Source organism: Canis aureus, chromosome 19 (genome assembly GCF_053574225.1).
Source record: "Canis aureus isolate CA01 chromosome 19, VMU_Caureus_v.1.0, whole genome shotgun sequence".
NCBI classification, from domain to species: Eukaryota; Metazoa; Chordata; class Mammalia; order Carnivora; family Canidae; genus Canis; species Canis aureus.
The window spans coordinates 52,701,696-52,722,973 of record NC_135629.1 but is presented as its reverse complement, the minus strand read 5'-3'; the positions used below and the strand labels follow the sequence as shown (position 1 = coordinate 52,722,973).

The following is a 21,278-nucleotide window of genomic DNA, read 5'->3' as shown; positions in this document are numbered from 1 at the left end:
AAGGGAGAAGAAATGGGTAGGAAATATCAGAAAGGGAGACAGAACATAAAGACTCCTAACTCTGGGAAACGAACTAGGGGTAGTGGAAGGGGAGGAGGGCGGGGTGTGGGAGTGACTGGGTGGTGGGCACTGAGGTGGGCACTTAACGGGATGAGCACTGGGTGTTATTCTATATGTTCGCAAATTGAACACCAATAAAAAAGAAATTTATTATTAAAAAAAAAAAGAATTTGTGCTAAGAGGGTGTGGACTGCCCTTTGCACTCCTCTGTGCTTCCCTACTCAGATATTTTATTTTTTGCTCTCACTTCGAAGCTGGGCTTCCTTTTTTTTTTTTTTTTTTTGAGTTTTATTTATTTATTTTAAATATTTTATTTATTTATTCATAGACACAGAGAGAGAGAGGCAAAGACACAGGCAGAGGGAGAAGCAGGCTCCATGCAGGAAGCCCGATATGGGACTTGATCCCGGGTCTCCAGGATCACACCCCAGGCAGTAGGCGGCCAAACCGCTGCGCCACCGGGGCTGCCTTTTTTTTTGGGGGGGGGGGGGGTTGTTTTGAAGCTGGGCTTCCTAACCTTCTGGCTCAGGTATTGTAAAAGAGGACCACTTTCCCAAGCCCTGCCACGACCTCTCTTTTTTTGGCAAAGTGATCAGGCTCTAGGTGGTTGGTCAAGAAAAAACTGAACATTCCCTGGTAGACAGATGAGACAAACCAAAAGATTGAGGATGTTGTCGAGGTTTATAACGGACAGATGGAAAGATGGGGTTGCAGTTACTTGAGGTTGAGAGGGTGAAGTCAGGACTTTGTGACATTTTATTTATTTTTAAGATTTTACTTATTCATGAGAGACACACAGAGAGATAGAGGCACAGGCAGAGGGAGAAGCAGGCTCCCCATGGGGAGCCCAATGTGGGACTCCATCCCAGGGCGCTGGGATCACAAGCTGAGTCAAGGCAGACGCTCCACCACTGAGCCACCCAGGTGCCCGGATTTGTAACATATTATTTTTCTTAAAACATTTTTTTTTTAAAGATTTTATTTATTTATTCATGAGAGACATAGAGAGAGGCAGAGACACAGGTAGAGGGAGAAGCAGGCTCCATGCAGGGAGCGGACGCGGGACTGCATCCCGGTTCTCCAGGATCACGCCCTGGGCTGAAGGCAGCGCTAAACCGCTGAGCCACTCAGGCTGTCCGATTTGTGGCATTTTAAAGTGTCTAAAGACAGCCAAGTGGAGAGAGCAAGTCTCATACCATCTAGAATCCAGGGTAGAGATGTGGGACTGTGGGTGTAAATTTGAACCTTGAGTGCATAGACAGTACTTAAAACGGTGAGATTCGCTGATACCACGGAGAGAATGATTACAAGACGAAATCGGAGAACTGAGACCTGGGATACTGGATCAACTGAAAGTGGGGAAACGTGGATCGTCAGGCTCCACCTGGGAACGGCGGCCAGGACGGTGTAAACTCGAGAACTACATTTCCCAGAATCCCTTCCTCCCCACGCTTCCGAGTTAGAGGCCGCCTAAGAAGTCCCGCGAGATTTAGAAGGCGGAAGTGAAGCGGAAGCCATTGCTCTCGGGAGGCGAGTGCGGCTCTACACATGGGCAGGGGAGGGGTCCGCCACGGCTTCCTCAGGGCTGTTGGGGATCCTCCGCTTCCCCGCCACAGACCGGACCTGCTGTATGAACTCGGCGTCCCCTCGGCGGCAGCTTCCGTGACCTCCACTGCACCTGATTCTACCCTCAGCCTTGTAAGCTCCGCTTTCCTCACTTAACCCTTTACCCTCGGTCTTCCCCAGGACTCGAAAGGCCCATCGACCCGGAGGAGTGAACGGGGCCGGGGACCGGGGACCTGGGACCGGAAAGCCGGGCAGCCAGGGGAGGGTGGCGGTATGAGACGTGGGTACGCGAGGACTGAAATTTAGGACTGATGTGTTCAGGACGAGGTAAAGGCACTGGTGAGCTGATTTATTATTTAATAAAAATAAAAAAAAATAAAATAAAATAAAAAAGGACTCCTTGGGGTGGGAGGGAAAAGCCCAGCCGCAGCGCATTCAGGACTTTTTGGTGGAGTCTGGAACGGGAAACCGGGAGGAATGATACCTTCCTTTGGCTCTGCGGTCCATTTTCTCCACCACGGGTAGAGGCACACTGGGCTTTCCGTTGACATTTATTTGCATTGAGTGTTAACATTCTACATGTAAACTTCTGGCCGCGCTGATCTGTTGGTTGAGTTGACTCGTGTAAACAGCCTACAACCAAATTTAAAAGTTCACTTCAAAACAAAAAAAAACGTTCACTTCAACATTCTGTTCATTTAACCTTGAGAGTTAGCCCATTAATATTTAGTGTGATCGCTAATATTTTGCATTTGGTTTTTCACCACCTTATTTCGCTTGCTAATTATCCTTTAACTTTCAAGTACTTTTTTTTTTTAGTTTTTTTATTCGTTCAAGTATCTTTTAATTGGAATATAAAACATGTTTAAAAAAAGGTATAAAAACACGCACATTCTCTGCAAAAAAAAAGCAAACACACTCTTAAAAGACAGCAGTAAAGTAAATCTATAAACAGAAAGAGATTATGAAATCTCTGGAACCTGTGTGCTCTTTCCTGCATCCTCCTCTTAATGATTTCCTTTGGATTTTACTATTACTTAATGTTTTTCCAAAAATTCATTTCCTAATTTCGGTAATTATTTGTAAATGGACTTAACGCTCTTAAATACTTTCAGGGACATTCTTTTTTTCCTATCAATGCAAGTATATTTTTAAATTTATTTACTTATTTTTAAAGATTTTGTCTATTTATGACACAGAGAGGCAGAGACATAGGCAGAGGGAGAAGCAGGCTCCTTACAGGGAGCCCAATGTGGGACTCGATCCCAGGTCTCCAGGACCACGCCCTGGGCCGAAGGCAGCCGCTCAACTGCTGAGCCATCCAGGTGTCCCTCTTTTTTTTTTTTTTTTTAAGATTTTATGTATTTATTCATGAGGGACACAGAGAGGCAGAGACATCGAGAACATCGGCAGAGGGAGAAGCAGGTTCCCTGCGGGGAGCCTGATGTGAGACTCCATCCCAGGACCCCCAGATCACAACCCCAGCCAAAGGCAGATGCTCAACCACTGAGCCACCCAGGTGCCCTATCCATTCTTTTTCAGACACCTCATAACTTTAAATTTTAGAGTCAGTTTACAAAGCTTCACATACTGGAGTTTTATTTTGAGGTTGTGTTGAATCTGTATATGAATTTGGATAATATTGACCTTATAATTTTGTTGTATTTTAACAATTACCATATCTATTTGCATATATTCTGTAATACCTTTCAGTAAAATTTTAAAGGACTTAGAATGGGTTTGTTGGGTTTTTGTTACTAGAATTTTTTTATTGGGACGCCTGGGTAGCTCAGTGGTTGAGCGTCTGTCTTTGGCTCAGGGTGTGATCCTGAGTCCAGGAATTGAGTTCCACGTAGGGCTCCCTATGAGGATCCTGTTTCTCCCTCTGCCTGTGTGTCTACTTCTCTCTCTGTGTCTCTCATGAGTAAATAAATAAAATCTTTTAAAAAATTTTTATGTATTTATTTCAACGAGCCGGAGAGTGCACAAGTTGGTGAGAAGGGCAGAGAGTGATGGAGAAGTCGACTCCTTATTGAGCAAGGAGTCGCCAGCAGGGTTTCATCCCAAGACTTTGGGATCTTGACCTGAGATGAAGGCAGACAGTTAACCAAGAGTCACCCAGCTGCCCCAAGGGGGGGGGGGGTGCGATTTGTTAAATTTATTCATAGGAACCTTTTATTTTTAACACTTAGGATTTTCCCCCCTCCCCCAGCAGCTTGGTATATTGAATTTGGGTTAGTTTTTGTGTAGTGTTTTGAATGTTCTTCAAAGACAAATGTTATCATCTGTATAGAATAAATAGATAAATATTTTTATTTTCTGTTTTTATTGTGTTGTTTGCTTGTATATTGCTTGTGTTTTATTTACTCACTTTGCTGGACAGGCTGGGGACTCCTGGTAGCATTGAGTGGAGTTCAGATAACAAACTCTAGGCAGTCCTGTTTTTTCCTGACCTTGAGGAAAATTGACCTTCTGTTTGCTGGAGGCTCTTTTTTTGAGATAGTAAAGAAAGCTCCCTTCTTTTCCTAGTTATTCCTTTTGAATGGTTTAGGCTTTTAACAAGTGATTTTTCTTTCAGCATCTACTTTGATATTTTTATCTTGTGTATCTCAAGCTCCATAAAAAATGTCTGGCTTGTGGTAGGTGCCACTGCCATTGTGCATCGAATGAATGAGTGAATAATGTACTTTTGTTATTATCTGGTAATTTGGTAAATTAAACCAGTTGATTTTCTAATGATTACACTTGCTTGGTAAATAACTCACTTGAAAAGGATAGGCAGTATTGTATCGTTTTTTTGGTTTCTGTCTGCTAGTGTATTGGTTATTTGGATCATTGTTTGAGTAAGATTGGCTTGCAGTTTTCAGTTTCCACTTTATGCCAATCTCATAAAATGCGTGGGAATATTTCCTCTGTTTTCTAAACTCTGGAACTACTTTTTCCTTAAAAGGTAGCCGCACTGGACAAGCCATTTGGGTATGGAATTTTCTTTGTGGAAATTTTTTGAGCTACTGTTTCAGTTCCTTTAAGGGTCATAGTGATCTAAGAAAGATCTTAGAGTTCAAAGCTGACAGGCAAGAAAGAACTCTGAGATGTTCCAAAAAGGTGGGTTTTTATTTTTATTTTTTTTTTTTTAAAGATTTTCTTTATTTATTTATTCACGACAGACAGAGAGAGAGGCAGAGACACAGGCAGAGGTTAGAAGCAGGCTGCATGCAGGGAGCCTGATGTGGGACTCGATCTTGGGTCTCCAGGATCATACCCGGGGCTGAAGGCAGTGCTAAACCGCTGGGCCACCGGGGCTGCCCCAAAAAGGTGGGTTTTTAAAAAAAAAAAAAATTTTTTTTAAGGGGTGCCTGGGTGGCTCAGTCAGTTAGGCATCTGCCTTTGGCTCGGGTCATGATCCTGGAGTCCTAGGATCCAGCCCCCACATCGAGCTCCCTGCTCAGTGGTGAGTCTGTTCTCCCCCTGACACCCATACTCACTCTCTCAAATAAATAAATAAGATATTTAAAAATTTAAAAAAAATTCTTAAAGATTTCATTTGTTTATTTGACAGTAGAGCACAAGCAGGGGGAGCAGAAGATGGAGAAACAGGCCCCCTGCTGAGCAGGTGGCCAATGAAGGGCTCAATCCCAGAACCCTGAGACTGAAGGCAAATGCTTAACCAACTGGGCCACCCAGGCACCCCCCTCCGTACATTTTTTTAAGAGATTTATTTATTTTTAGAGGGTGCAAGCAAGGGGAGGGAAGACAAGCTGACTCCATGCTGAGTGTGGACCCTCCATGGGGCTCCATCCCAAGACCCTCAGATCATGACCTGAGCTGAAATCTAGAGTCGGATGCTTAACGAACTGAGCCACCCTGGTGCCCCGTTTTTTTGTTGTTGTTGTTGTTTTGTTTTGTTTTTTAAGATTTATTTATTTATTCGTGAGAGAGACAGAGACTTAGAGGGAGAGCAGCCGATGTGGTACTCGATCCCAGGATCATGCCCTGACTGGAAGGCAGATGCTCAATCACTGAGCCATCCATGGACCCCCTCTCCTTGTATTTTGAACTTATTTACCCAGAAAAGGTTGACCTTAGAAGGGAGGGCAGACATCTTCGTCCTTGCTTTTTATAGGAGAGGAGGAGTATATCAGATGTCAGTTTTGGGGAAGAATTTTGGTAGAACTAGAGACCAGAAAGTTGGAAATATTCCTTTTAACTTTTTAAAGTAAACTATAATTTGAGTTGAAGACAATTTACAGATCTTAGATCCAGTTTGATGAGTTTTTTGACAATTGTGTGCTTTGTATAACTGCTAACTAAAAGTAAATAAAAATATGAAGACTTTTACTTGCTCCAGAAAGTTCCTCTTCTCTTAATCTCTCCTGCTCATACATTTCCATTGAGACAGCCACTTTTTTTACTTCTAGTGACCGAAATAAACAAGTTTTGCTAACAACCTAAATAAGTTTGCCCATTTATGGATGTCATATAACTGGAATCGGCATTTTTTGTGTTTAGTTCCTATTGGTCAGCACGGTAAACATTTAACCATGTTGTGTGTCTCAGTACTTTTTATTTCTCAGTAGTATTCTAATGTACACACCACAATTTGTTTATCCATTCTGTTGTTGGATATTTAGAATATTTACAGCTTGGAGCTGTTAGGAAATCAGATTGCTATGATCTTTTTTTTTTTTTTTTTTTTTAAGATTTTACTTGTTTATTTATGAGAGACACAGAGAGAGGCAGAGACATAGACAGAGGGAGAAGCAGGCTCCATGCAGGGAGCCAGATGTGGGCTGTGGGACTCATCCCGGGTCTCCAGAATCACGCCCTGGACTGAAGGCAGCGCTAAACCACTGAGCCCCCCGGGCTGCTCTGCTGTGATCATTTTTGTAGGAGTCTTTGTAACATGTTTTTAAAAATTTCTCAGGTAAATATCAATGAGTAGAATGGTTGAATCAAATGGTAAATGTACTTCAAGAAATTGGCAAACTTTTGTACAGAGTAGTTGGACTGTTTTAACCCCAGCCATCCATCCTTGCCAACATTTGATGTTGGTAGTCTTTTATTTTGGCCACCGTAGGGGGTTAAAATCCTTTATCTTCATTTTTGTTTTATATTCGTCTGATGACGAATGATGTTGAGTACCTTTTGACAAGCTTTTATATCGGTTATTCATTAAATTTTGTGAAGTGTCTTTAGCCTTTTTGTTGAGTTGGATTTTTAAAGATTTTTTTTTTTTATTTTTAAAGATTTTGTAGGAGTTCTTTATGTACTTGATATGAGCTCTTTAAGTATATGTACTATAAATATTTTTTCCCAATCTGTGGCTTGCCTGTTCATTTTTTTTTTAATTGAGGTATAATTGACATAGCATTACATTAGTTTCAGGTATACAGTGTAATTATTCAGTATTTGTATATATTGCAAAATGATCACCACATTAAGTCTGTAGCTAATATCACCATACATAGTTACACATTTTTTTTTTTACCTTGTGATGCGAACTTGCAAGATCCATTCTCCTAGTGGATTTCCCCTCAATTTTCTTAGTTGAAATATAGTCAACACACCATGTTACAATAGTTTCAGATGTAAAAACCATATGCTGTGCTCACCAGCCAGTGTAGCTATCATTTGTCATAGTACAATGTTACTACAATACTTTGGACCATATTCCCTATGTTGTACCCTTCCCTACCTACTTTTATATGCACTATAATATTATTAACTGTAGTCACCATGCTGTATATTGTACCCCCATGACTTACTCATTTTATAACTGGAAATTTGTATCTTTTAACCTCTTTCAGCCATTTAACACACCCTCTGCCTCAGGCAGTCACCTATCTGTTCTCTATATCCAGGACCTTGTTTCCCTGGTTTGTTTGTTTTTTGTTAAGATTCCACACAGAAATGAAACAATAGGGATGCCTGGATGGCTCAGCTGTTGAGTGTCTGCCTTTGGCCCAGGACGTGATCCCGGGACCCAGGATTGAGTCCCACATCGGGCTCCCTGCGTGGAGCCTGTTTCTCCCTCTGCCTGTGTCTCTGCCTCTAGGTCTCAATCTGTGTCTCTCATGAATAAATAAATAAAATCTTTAAAAAAAAAAAAAAAAGAAATTAAAAAATACAATAGTTACCTCTTTCTGTCTGACTTATTTGACTTTGCACAATGCCCTCAAGATGTATTCATGGTGGCAAATGGCTAGATTTCATTTTTGTAATGACTGAGTAATACTGAGGTGCATGTGCATGCACACACACATTTTCCTTCTCTCTTCATCCGTTGGTGGACACTTTGGTTGTTTCCGTATCTTAGCTATTGTAAATAATTGTGCAGTGAACATAGGGTTACAGATGTATCTTCAAATTAATGTTTTCATTCAGGTATTCTGGTTATATACCCAGTAGAATTGCTGGATTGTATGGTAGTTCTGTTTTAATTTTTTGAGGAACCTCCATACTATTTTCCATAGTGGCTGTGCCAATTTACATTCCCACCAACAGTGTATAAAGGTTCCCTGCTTCCATATCCTCCCTTACACTTGTTATTTCTTGTCTCTCTTTCTCTTTCTCTCTGTCTCTCTCTCTCTCTTAAGATTTTATTTATTTATTCATGAGAGATACACAGAGAGAGAGAGAGAGAGGCAGAGACACAGGCAGAGGGAAAAGCAGGCTCCATGGAGGGAACCCGACGTGGGACTCGATCCCGGGACTCCAGAACCACACCCTGGCCGAAAGCAGGCACTAAACCGCTGAGCCACCCAGGGATCCCCATCTCTCTCTTTTTTTTTTTTTTTTAAAGTTACTACTTATTTTAGAGAGAAAGCAAGCACACTCTCTGCTTTAGTGAGGAGCAGGAAAGAGAAAATCCCAAGCAAGCTCAGTCTCACCATCCTGAAATCAGGATGTGAGCCGAAATCAATAGTCAGACACTTAACTGACTGAGCCACCCAGGCACCCTCTTGTCTTTTTTTTTTTTTTTTTTTAAATAAGCTCTACACTCACCATAGGGCTTAAACTCACAACCCCAGGATCAAGAGTTGCATGCTCTATCAACTGAACCAGGTAGGCACCCTGTTTTCTTGTCTTTTGGTAAGTCATTCTGACAGGTATGAGGTGATATCTCATTGTGGTTTTGATGTGCATTTCCCTGATGATGAATGATGTTGAGCATCTTCTCAGGTGTCTGTTGGCCATCTGTATTTCTTTGGGAAAATGTCTCTTCAGATCCTCTGTTCATTTTTTTATTGGATTGGTATTTTTGCTCTTGCATTGTCTGAGTCTTACATATTTTGGACATGAACTCCTTATCAGTTATGATTTGCAAAGGTTTTTTTTGTCCTGTTAGGTAGTTGCCTTTTCATTTTGTTGGTTTCCTTTCCTGTACAGAAGCTTTTTAGTTTGGTATAGTTCCACTTATTTTTGCTTTTGCTTCCTTTGCTTTTGGTGTCGACTCAGAAAATAATTGCTAAGACCAGAATCAAGCTTATTGCCTAGGTTTCCTTATAAGAGTTTTGTGGCTTCAGGTCTTACATTCACATATTTAATCCATTTTGAGTTTTGTGTGTTGTAAGATAGCATGTGGCCATCCACTTGTGCCAGCATTATTTATTGAAGCCACTGTCCTTTCCTCATTCTTGGATTTTTTTGTCATAAAGCAATTGACTGTATGTGAATTGACTATATGTGTGTGACTTTATTTCTAATCTCTCATTTCTGTTCCATTGATCTATGTGTGTTTTATGCTAGACTGTTCATTTTCTTAATGATATGTGATAAAATATTAATTTGGGGGGAGTCCAATTTATTGATTTTTTAAAAATATATTCTATTTGTGTCTAGTCTAAAATACTGTTGTGTAACTCAGTTGTTAAAATATTTTCTGTGGGGATCCCTGGGTGGCGCAGCGGTTTAGTACCTGCCTTTGGCCCAGGGCGCGATCCTGGAGACCCAGGATCGAATCCCACGTCAGGCTCCTGGTGCATGGAGCCTGCTTCTCCCTCTGCCTATGTCTCTGCCTCTCTCTCTCTCTCTCTCTGTGACTATCATAAATAAATAAAAATTTAAAAAAAACTTAAAAAAATAAAATACAATATTTTCTGTGGATTTTTTTTCCCTGTGATTCACTTCAAAAGTTTTTAATTCACATTTTTGCTTACATGGTGATAATAAAAAATGCAGTTTCTTTTTACTTATTGAGTTCTTTCAGTACTATTAATTAAGAAGATTGCTTTCCCTACTGAATTGCCTTGTTCTTTTATTGAAAATAATTTGTACACGTGTAGGTTTGTTTCTGATTCTCATCTATTCCATTGGTCTATTTGTTACATATTCCAATGACTCTTCATTACTCTAGTGAACTTAGTAGCATGAATCCTTCAAGTTTGGTTTTCTTTCTTAACATTGTTCCAGCTCTGCTAGATCTTTTGCATTATGTTATACACTTTATTTATTTTATCTTTTTTTTTTTTTCATTGTGGGGCTTAAACTCATGACCCAAGTGGTGTAGAGTGTTTGGCCAGAAGGCACTGGAGATTAGAACACGTGGTTCTAGGTAGACCATCCTTGTGGCTGCTAGAACCATTCTAAACCATGGTGAGCCTTGAGGATGGATCCTTGGGTGGCTCAGTGGTTTAGCGTCTGCCTTTGGTGGAGTCCTGGGATCGAGTCCTGAATTGGGCTCCCTGCATGGAACCTGCTTCTCCTTCTGCCTGTGTCTCTGCCTGTCTCTCTCTCTCATGAATAAATAAATCTTTAAGTCGGGAGCCCAAGTGTTGTTTTTTGGGGGGAAGGGGGTAGCCCAAGTGTTTAACAAGTAAGGGAGTCTGACCAAGTTGTGCTTGGGGACAGATTACTTGGGACACTGGATCTGAATCTTCTTTGAGGCACATCAGGGACCTTCTCCACATTGCCTGGAGAATTTCCTGAGTAAGACAAAGGCCCATGATCGGACATACTTGCTGCTCCAAAGAGGAGGTGCTAGAAAGCAAAAGTTAAATTTGTCCTGTGAACCCAAGAGGCAGAAAACCTTTGACTACTCCTAGTCTTTTTATTTGCTACAGATGCTTGCTGGAAGAATTCCGTGACAGCAAGAGGGAAGCTTCCTGCTGCCAGTCCCCTGTTGTTTAGGCAGATTGACTGTCATTCTCACAGAATGGCAGCTCTTGGTCTGTCTCCCACATGTGGTAAGTTCTTGGGTTGATGAACGGATGCCCTCAAAAGTCCAGTTCAAGTGGCCTCTGGACTTCACTGGGTCAGGGCTGTACATGGCCACAAGGTAGGCTGCCAGGGTTGGAGGAACTGAAAAGGGGTGGGAATAAAGTATAGTCTTGGTAGCCTCCCAGTGACTGTCAGATTTGGGGTCTTTGTGAGTTTGGGTGAAGGTAGAGATTGTGTGTAGTTGGTATATAAGGAAAGACAGGTAATGAAGGTTATGTTATTTTATTATTATTAAAGATTCCATTTTCAAGAAATCTCTGTGCCCAGCGTGGGGCTCGAACTGACAACCCTGAGATGAAGAGTTCATTGCTCCACTGACTGAGCCAGCCAGGCATGCCTATTATTTTTTTTATTCACTTAGAATTATTATAAATCTGAGCAAAGTAACAGCTCTACCTCGTAGAGCTTTAATTTTTTTCAAACATTAATTTAGAAACATACTACTTTCTTGGTAGATATGTAAGCCCACCATCTTTTTTATGCCCTTGAGTGGAGCAGGGCTGCTCTGGCTATTTACAAGACATTGTGCATGGAAGAGAGGTGGGGATAGGTGCTGCATACTCAAAGCAGGTGTGGGGCAGTTTCCTGATCTGTGAGTGTTGGGCAGGCTTTAATCCTCATGGATCTGCTCTTCCCCAGCTGTGTCCACCCGGGACCCTGCCTATATCCATGAGTCAGAAATTCCTCCTTCGTCAAAAGACCATTCCTCTTCTCAGGACATGGACTTGTTTGTTTGCAATGGCCTGGAACCTTCTATGCCAGCCAGTGTTGGTTCTCAGGTACAGGATCTCTGGGCCCCTGGGGGTGGGAGAGGCACTTCCCTAGAATGCCTCCTTGTCAGAGTTCTAGTACCACTCGTTATAAATCTTTTAGAGCCTCACCCAGGGCACAGGACAAAAAGCCAGATTCTGTTTACAAGGCTGTCCTGGTAGCAGGGACCTAGTTAGGGAAATGAACTTATGTAGTAAGGTATTTCTCTCATAGTAGAGCTCAAAATGCTCAGGCCAGGTTAGAAGTGGAGAGAGATTTGGTCCTCTGTCAGCAGAGTTGAATTTAAAGAGATGAGATCACCTCATAGTGAAGAGTCTTGAGGACTGGCTTCTGGTTTGAGACACCAGAAGTCCATCTGACAATCCTGTGTTTGGAGTCTCTTGTGCCCAGGCTTCAGCCTCAGCCATCTTTCTGTGAACACGGATAGGCTGGTTTCTTACTGACCCCAAATGTGTGTGGTGATTCAGGAGTCAGTGACTTTCCAGGATGTTGCTGTGGACTTCACTGAGAAGGAATGGCCCTTGCTGGATTCTTCTCAGAGAAAACTGTACAAAGATGTGATGTTGGAGAACTATAGCAACCTTGCCTCAGTGGGTAAGACTGGAAATTATTTCTCTGTGTGTCAGATGTTTTTGTTCTAAGTACTTGCTGTGACCCAGGGACTATGGGGATTTGGAACTTAATTGTGAACAAAGGTGACCTCCCCCCCCCCCCCCCCCCCCGCCCCCATGGTGTTTCCCAGTGATTGTTGAGACTGTTCATTGCATTGACCTTGGAGGTTGTCCCATGTGTCTGAGTTTGGGCATAGGTTTCTGAGTTAAGAAATCCTCATTCTTTTGAAGGGCAAAGCGTGTGGGTCTTTGTGTTTTGTGTTTTATGAAAGCCTTTCACTGTGTTCCTTAGAAATTTGGCACCATCATTTTGCTGCTCCTAAGTCAGACTTGTCCATCTTCAGAACACTGAAGACCAAAACCTTGACCCCGGCCTAACGGAGGGGGTTGTCCTCTGCACGATCCTCCCTCAACATGTGTCTTTCCCCGTGAGTAGGGTATCAGGTGGGCAAACCCAGCCTCATCTCCCACTTGGAGCAAGAAGAGGAGCTGAGGACAGAGGAGAGGGAACTGCACCAAGCCACATCTCCCGGTGAGCACCAGGCAGACACTACCAGGAAAACACGAGTGCTTCTGGGTACCTGCTTTATTCACTGAGGGGGTGGAGGGAGATCCATTAGGAAATGTCACCCAGGGAAATTTGAGAATGCTCCTTCTCCATTCTCTCACAAGTCCTTTGCTCTCACTGTCCTCTCCTGTGTTGTATATGTTTCTTCCTTCATCTTTTTCATCTGTCTACGTATTCATTTGCCAACTTACTTAGTTTTGAGATGTAACTGACATGATACCATGTTAGTTTTAAGTATACGACATAATGGAAAAAAAAAAGTATACGACATAATGGTTCAATGTTTGAACCATTATGTGATCACCATGTTTAATGTGGATCACCATGTTTAATGTGGATCTTTAATGTGGATTAAGATCCATCACCACAGAGTTAGAAAAATATTTTTTCCTTGTGATTAGAACATTTAAGATTTACCGTCTTAGCAACCTTCAGTGCATTACAAAATTATTAACTATAGTCACCATGCTGTGTGTTACATCCCCAGGCTTATCTCTTTCATAACTGGGAGTTACCTTTTGACCCCCTTCACACCCACATCCACCCACCGCCTCTGACAACCACCACCAATCTGTTCTGGGTATCCATGAGCTCAGTTGTTTTGAGTTTTTTTGGCGGGGCTGGGGGGAGGTTTGGTTTTTGTATTTCGAATTCCACACTGAAGTAAGATATGATACGTCTTTCTTTGTCTTATCTTACTTAGCAATATGCTCTCTATTCCTGTTGCCAAAAATGGGAATATTCCCTTTTTTATGGCTGAATAATACTCTGTTATATATTACATGCCATGTTTTCTTTATTCATCTATTGAGGAACACTTAGATTGCTTCCATTGCCTTGACTATTGTAAATAATGCTGCTGTAAACATGGGAGTGTGGATATGTTTTTAAGGTAGTGTTTTCATTTTCTTGGGATAAATAGCCAGAAGCAGAGTTGCTGGGTGTCATCAAACTTGACATGTCTACACGAGCTCTGTCCCATTCTTTCATATTCAACATTCCTGGTCATACTCTTTCTTTTGTTATCACTGTCAGTCTTTGAAGAATTTATCCTTTGGTGAATCAAGTTAAATACAGACATTTTTACTCACATATGTTTCTCCCCTTTGATAACGCCTTTTCTTTCTTTAGGGTTAATATTGCAAAGAAATCTCCCCTGTTTTTGTCACTACCATCTCACCATCTTTCTCCAGCTAATATTTCTCTCCTCGGGTTAACGTTTTACCAATTTGTTTCAGATTGGGAGACTCCATCTAAAAGCAAATGGTCCATTCTCATGGAAGATATTTTTGGGAAGGAAACATCCAGTGGTGTGACAGTGGTAAGACTTCCTTGGGATAATCTCCCATGTTGGGAGGAAACAGGGGCAGCCTCAGAAAAGCAGCTCAAGAACCAGGCATGAGTGGCCTTCCCCAAGAGACAGCTGTTTCAGATGTTGAATGTCAGCTTCGGGGGAAAACCCTAAAAACCCAGCCTCAAATTTCTTGACTTAGAGTTGCAACAACCAAATTTTTCTAGAACTGTGCCCCAGATAGTGAGTGTTAGGGCTCAATTCAGATTTAAACAGTTAACAAAGTATATATGCAAAAGCTTTGTGAAAGTTACACCCGTGGAGCCTTAGGGGGTAGCATCCACCCTGTTATTTGATGGAGCCCAAATGGGGCAGAAACAGGACTTTGGCACTGCAAATCATGACCTCATTTGTCATAATGACGTGCTTATACATCAGTTTTTGTGGGGATGGCTAGAGGACTCCTAGGAATGTGGTGAGTTGTGGGAAACGCCTTAGTCAGCACTCCTCTCTTAATCAACAGGAAAGAACACATCTTGGAGATAAACCCACTGAGTACACTCACCTGTTTGAAGTCTTTAGCATGGGCACTCATCTTACTCAGCAGATGGGAAGGCACGCTGGCAAGAGGCCCTATCACCGCCGGGACTGTGGGGCAGCTTTCAAGAACAGGTCACATCTAGCCCAACATGTGAGCATTTACAATGGCAGGAAAATGCATGAATGTCATCAGTGCCAAAAAGCCTTCACCACGAGTGCGTCCCTCACACGGCACAGGAGAATACACACTGGGGAGAAACCCTATGAATGCAGCGCCTGTGGGAAAGCCTTCAATGATCCCTCTGCCCTCAGGAGTCACGCGAGAACTCACCTCACAGAGAAGCCCTTTGACTGCAGTCAGTGTGGAAATGCCTTCCGAACCCTCTCCTCCCTGAAGATACACATGAGAGTTCACACTGGGGAGAGACCTTACAAGTGTGATGAGTGTGGGAAGGCGTATGGCAGGAGCTGCCACCTCATTGCACACAAACGAACGCACACAGGAGAGAGACCATACGAATGCCACGACTGTGGGAAAGCTTTCCAGCATCCCTCACATCTCAAAGAGCATGTCCGGAATCACACTGGAGAGAAACCATATGAATGCACACAGTGTGGAAAAGCCTTCCGATGGAAGTCTAACTTCAATTTGCACAAGAAGAACCACATGGTAGAGAAAACATATGAATGTAAAGAATGTGGGAAATCCTTTGGTGATCTCTTATCACGGAGAAAACACATGAGAATTCATATTGTAAAGAAACCCATTGAATGTAGACAGTGTGGGAAAGCATTCCGAAACCAGTCCATCCTTAAGACACACATGAATTCTCACACTGGAGAGAAGCCCTATGGGTGTGATCTATGTGGGAAAGCCTTCAGCGCGAGCTCAAACCTGACCACACACAGGAAAATACACACTCAAGAGAGACGCTACGAATGTGCTGCCTGTGGGAAAGTGTTTGGGGATTATTTATCCCGGAGGAGGCACATGAGCATTCATCTTGTAAAGAAACGTGTTGAATGTAGGCAGTGTGGGAAAGCCTTCAGAAACCAGTCGACCCTCAAGACACACATGAGAAGTCATACAGGAGAGAAGCCGTATGAGTGTGATCATTGTGGGAAAGCCTTCAGCATAGGCTCAAACCTTAATGTGCATAGGAGGATACACACTGGGGAGAAACCCTATGAATGCCTGGCCTGTGGGAAAGCCTTCAGTGACCATTCATCCCTTCGGAGTCATGTGAAGACTCATCGAGGAGAGAAGCTCTTCGTGTCATCTGTGTGGAAGAGGCTCCAGTAATGCATCTTTAAGAGAAACGAGATCTCAGACTGGGAGGAAGCCTTCTTGGTGTATGGAAGGCAGGAGCACTTAGATGAACTCAACTGTACACAAACCAGTACATGTAACTGGAGAAATCCAGTTTGTGTAATGGCTGGGAAGGACTTGTTTTTCACAAGTGGGGATTTGTGAGAAATGGCTAGGGGCAAAAACACACTTGTGGTATGCAGAAACCATCAGTGTACATTCAACTCTTTAAAAGGACAACTTTAGGGAAAGAAACCATAGCTTGGTGTTTAATGTCAAGATGACTTTAGCGCCACCTGGCACCTTCTGGGCATATGAGTAAGCACACTAGAGAGAATCTGTAAATTCACCCTTTGGGCAAACCTTTACTGGTCTCACCCTGTATTCTCCATGAAAGAGATCATACAAAAGAGAAAAACTTATAAAGTAGGAAAGTCTGTAACAGAGGTCAGCAAACAAGCCAACTGTCTATTTTTGTATGGCTTGCAAGTTAAGAATAGTTGTTAAATTTTTAAGGAAGAAGAACGTGTGACACCCCACATGCAACTCACAATGTCTAAAATAATTAACTTTTTGGCCCTTTACAGAAAAATTTGGCCAACCCCTGGTCTGCAGCAGCAGTTGCTAACCAGGGATGATTTAGCTTCTCTGGAGACATTTTTGGTTGTTAAAACTGGGGGGGGAGATGCTACTGGCACATAATAATGCACAGGAGCCCCTGCAGCAAAGAATTATGTGGCCCAAAATGTCAATATTGCTGAGGTTGAGAACCTTAGCCTAGGGCAATCCATCAGTTTTTGTGAGACCTCACTCATACTAGGAGAGGTTTCTGTTTCAAACTTTGGAAGTATAATCAGTATGATTCTTTCAGGAAACGTGAGAACCCACACTGTACACAGTCCCCATATGGGGATGATTTTAGCCACAGCCCGCTTTCTTAGGCTTATGAGAATTCATACCCTGATGGAATTTTCTAGTAAACATGAAATTGCATTTGTCAGTCTTTAATCATGAAAACAGACCCTAGCTCATTACATTATAGTCTCTATTTTTAAGATTATGCTCCCCTAAATAATGCTTAGGCTTCATCACAGAAGGCTTGTATATAGTATTTTTATTATAATTTCATTCCTGATATGTGTATTAATTTCCTTTTGGATAACTTACTTGACCAGTGGACTGTTTAGAATTATGTTACATACTATGTAACGTGGATATTTTTAATATCTGTTTGTTACAAGTGTCTAATTTAAGTGCTTTGGATCAGCGCATGATGTCTTCCATCAGATGGATCCTCTGGGACGTTCTCGGTCTCCTGTCCAGCCAAGAGTGATGTAAACCTCTCATTGCTCTCCCACTGTCTCTTTCATGTCAAGAAAATCCCAAGTTTTTTCAGATTACTAAAGTATGCTGTTTTTAAAAGTCTCTTCAGAGTTTTCTGCAGCTAGTACAGTCTTTGTCTTATGTGTAGCCTGGCTGTTGACAGATAAGCAGATGTCACTGTGTGAGCTATGAGAAGAAAGTACTTGAAAAGGGATTATAACCTAGATTCTTCTACGTGTTTTGTTTTTGCTCTTTGCCCTACTTCACACCTTGCAAGGAGATAAGTACCTAGTGTTAAAAGATCCATCTGTGACTATAAGGATGCAAGCCACAGGCTAAAGAGGATCCTGCAGAAAAGGCATAAGGATCCTGGCCTCCCCAGTAGCTTCTTTGTCTACAGTAGCCATGAATTTGTTATTTTCAGACTTCCTATTACATGAGAAAAAAATAAAACATTATTGGCGTAAGTGGCTTTGATATTTCATTGTTTATCAATTTAATAATTTTTTGGTTGAGGGAGGGTTCCGATACTACTAGGTGGATGCCATCTGGAATACATACACTTAGTCATTAGGTTTTACAACTGCTGTATGTGGATATAATCTTTTGATTGTTGAATATGGGTGTTTTTTACATCTTTAAGCCATGTTTTAAAATTGTATTTCAAGTCTTTGACTTAAGTATTTATTTTCTTGACTTGAAGTAGTATATTAGTTTTTACAAAGCCCTAAGAAGCAATACCGTCACTCTTTCCCTTTTGCATATGAAGAGTCAGAGGCAAGAAAGTTTAGGTTGCTTGTCTGAGGTCAACCCACAAGTAGTAGTGCTTGTATTTGAGTCCACACTTACGTCAGGCCTTGTTGTGTCTGCCCCACATCTATAGCAGCGAATTGGGATTTTTGCCTTCATGGCACTTACCTTCTGCTTAGAGTAAGGCATCTGATAAACGAGTAAATATATTTTATATCAAATGGTGGTAAATGCAGTGGAGGAAAAGTTAGGCATAGTAATGGTGAGAGGAAATGCAGGGGTTTAGCAGAGCTGTTGAGTGGGCAAGGAAGGCCTGCCTTTAAGGGAGCATTTGAGCAGTGATGTAATATTGTATTCGGGAAGAGCACCCTAGGCAGTTCAAAGGCAATGGAAAAGAAAACTGCTTGGGACCACCATGCATTAGCAAAGGGGCAGTGTGGCTGGAGTGGAGCAAGCTTGGGAGTCACAGGAGGATGAGTACAGAGCTGGGTCAGGATCCTGATCTTGTGGGTTTACTGGAAGGATTTTCCTTTTATCCTCCATGTGGTAGGAAGTCAGTGGAGGGTTTTGATCAGAGGGGTGGTGACTGTCTTAATTTCTGTTTGAATCGCTGGTTTCCAGGTTGACAGGCTAAGGAAGGACAAAGTGCGGACAAGCCTGTTAGAAAGCCTTTGCAGAATTAGAGTGGTAGCCAGATTAGTAGTAGTGGGAGAGGATAAGAAGCACATGGATGAATGTAGCTATTAATTTTCGCTTCCACATAGCAATCTTTTTTGTCACCCTGCAGCATACCTTTTCTGTTGCTGATGGACAATTAGTTGTTGACATTTTTCCCAGTTGATGAACAGAGCTGCTTTAAGAATGGTGTACATACTTTGTGGAGTACTGGTGAGTTATTCCAGGAGCGTGAATTGCTGGTGTAAGGTCTGTGCACTTTCAACGTACTTGACAGTATTGAGGCCAAAATCATTTCTGCAGTGGTTGTGTGTGTTAACATTTAAAACAGGTTTTACTGAAACACAAAAATGCTTAATTCACACATGTGCAGCTTAATTATTATGTGAACAAATCCATGTAATCAACTGGCAAGAAGAAATACCAGCATAGCTAAATCCCTTCTTTGCCTCATGCCTGTGAGAAACCCTTCCCTACTCTGCACAAATAACCAGGATTTTGACTGACGGCATGGCTTGAGGGTTTGTTTTGTTTTTGTTTTTTTTGTCTTTGAACTCTACAGAACCATACAGTACGTATTCTTTTGTGTCTGTCTGAATTTGCCCATTATTTCTGTGAAATTAATCTTTATTAGAGTATCTCTAGCTAGTATGTTTTTTGTGTGTGTTTTCTTCAAATATTCTGCAATTATTTAAGCAGTTTGTATAAATTGACATTTCACTTTTCATTATGGGGGCTATTGTGAATAATGCTGCTATGGACATACTTTAACATTTCTGATAGTGCACAAGTGCATGTATTTCTCTTGGGTGTATACCCTGGACTGAAATTGCTGGGTCATATGGGGTACATATGTTCATTTTTATAGATGATGCCAATTTTCCAAAGTGATTGTGCAAATTTGTTTCCCAAGAAGCTATTTTATAGAGTTGGATAAGATACTAAAGTTGCCTGCCTTTTTCTTACCATGATTTACACATTCCATTATGAGCCCTCTGGATGCATGTTTTGCATGTTTTCCATTCCGTGGCTTGTCTCCAATGATTTAATTGGTGTATTTGGTTGAAATGATTTCCTAATTTTAATTTTATGGACAGCACTCTTCTTTTCCGGTGTAAGGAATATTTGCCACTCAGAAGACAAGAAGACATTCTTTAATTTCTTCTACAAGTTGTTTTGGTTTTGGTATTTTTATTTTAGTATATACCTGTAGATATATATTTAGATTTACAATCCCTGTGAAATTGATTTTTCTGTGTATTGTGTAAGCTATTAATCTTAGCTTTATTTTTTCCATATTGACCCAGCATTATTTATACGAGAAGTACATCGTGGCCCTAGGAATTTGAGATGTCACCTTTGTCATATATTGAATTCCATATGTATCTGGTCTAATTCTGGGCTTTTATTCTACTGATTTATTTGTTCATGTGCCATGCCACTGTTTAAATTATAAGAAGCTTTATAATAAGTTTCAATCTCTGGGATGTCTAGTTCCCTCTCGTGGTTTTTCTTTTTTTAGTGTCTTCCGAGATATTCTTGCTTGGTTTTTCTTTTTCTTTTTTTCTTTTTCTTTTCTTTCTTTTTATTTTTTGATATTTTTCTTTTAAGTAATTTCTGTATCCAACGTGGGGCTCAAACTTACAACCCCGAGATCAAGAGTCACATGCTCTACTGACTGAGCCAGCCAGGTGCCCCTGTTTGTGTGTGTGTGTGTTTTTGTTTTTTTTTTTTTAAGATTTTATTTATTCATGAGAGACACAGGCAGAGGAAGAACCAGGCTTCCTGCAGGAATCCTGACGTGAGACTTGATCCCGGGTCTCCAGGATCAGGCCCTGGGCTGATGGGAGCACTAAACCGCTGAGCCACCTAGGCTGCCCCCCGTTTGTGTTTTATATGCACTTTCCTATTATCTTGTCCAACTCTAAAATTAGCTTATTGGTATTTTTATCGTCATTGCCTTGAATTTGTAAGTTAACTTGAGAACTAACAATTCTATAATATAAAGTCATCAAAGAACAGAGGATGTCTTTCCATTTATTTGTTCAGGTCTATTTTAGTGTTTGTCTGGAATGTTCAAAAGTTTTCCATATACAGGTTTTACACATTCTTGTTGAGTTTTCCCTAAGTATTTAGCCATTTATTATAAATGAGGTTTTTCTTTACCATAATGTCTTCTGTTCACAGTTTTGTACACGAAAGCTACTAATTTTGTAACTTGCTACTTCATTGAATTGTTTTTTGAGCTAGCTCTGTTCCTGGTTTCCTGGGGTTTTCCTGGTATATTGCCATATCACCTGCAAATTGAGATATCTTGTTTACCAGTTCTTACGCTTCTAATTGTTTTTGCTTGTCTGATTGCATTAGCTAATAACCTCTAGTACAGTGGCAAATAGTAACAGATAGTGGGCATCCTTGCTTTGTTCTAGAGGAGATGCCCCTGTTTCCCATTAATTAAGATAATGTCTTCTAGAACTAAGGTATTATATTTATTTTATCATATTGAGAAGATATCCTATATTCTTGAATGTTTTGTCATGAATGAGTGTTGAATTTTGTGGGTTTTTTTGAACATTTATGAAGAGGATCATGATT

General features: G+C 41.3%; 1 protein-coding gene across 1 annotated transcript; it reads left to right on the top strand.

Annotated features, from left to right (window-relative positions):
• Positions 1 to 1,557: 1,557 nt before the first annotated feature.
• Positions 1,558 to 17,725, top strand: ZNF317 (zinc finger protein 317). The gene is made up of 7 exons (XM_077860054.1): positions 1,558 to 1,758; positions 10,689 to 10,811; positions 11,485 to 11,624; positions 12,084 to 12,210; positions 12,664 to 12,759; positions 14,034 to 14,116; positions 14,610 to 17,725. Exons 2-7 carry the CDS (start codon positions 10,781 to 10,783, stop codon positions 15,927 to 15,929), a joined length of 1,797 nt encoding a protein of 598 aa, XP_077716180.1. The 5' UTR covers positions 1,558 to 1,758; positions 10,689 to 10,780; the 3' UTR covers positions 15,930 to 17,725.
• Positions 17,726 to 21,278: the final 3,553 nt, after the last annotated feature.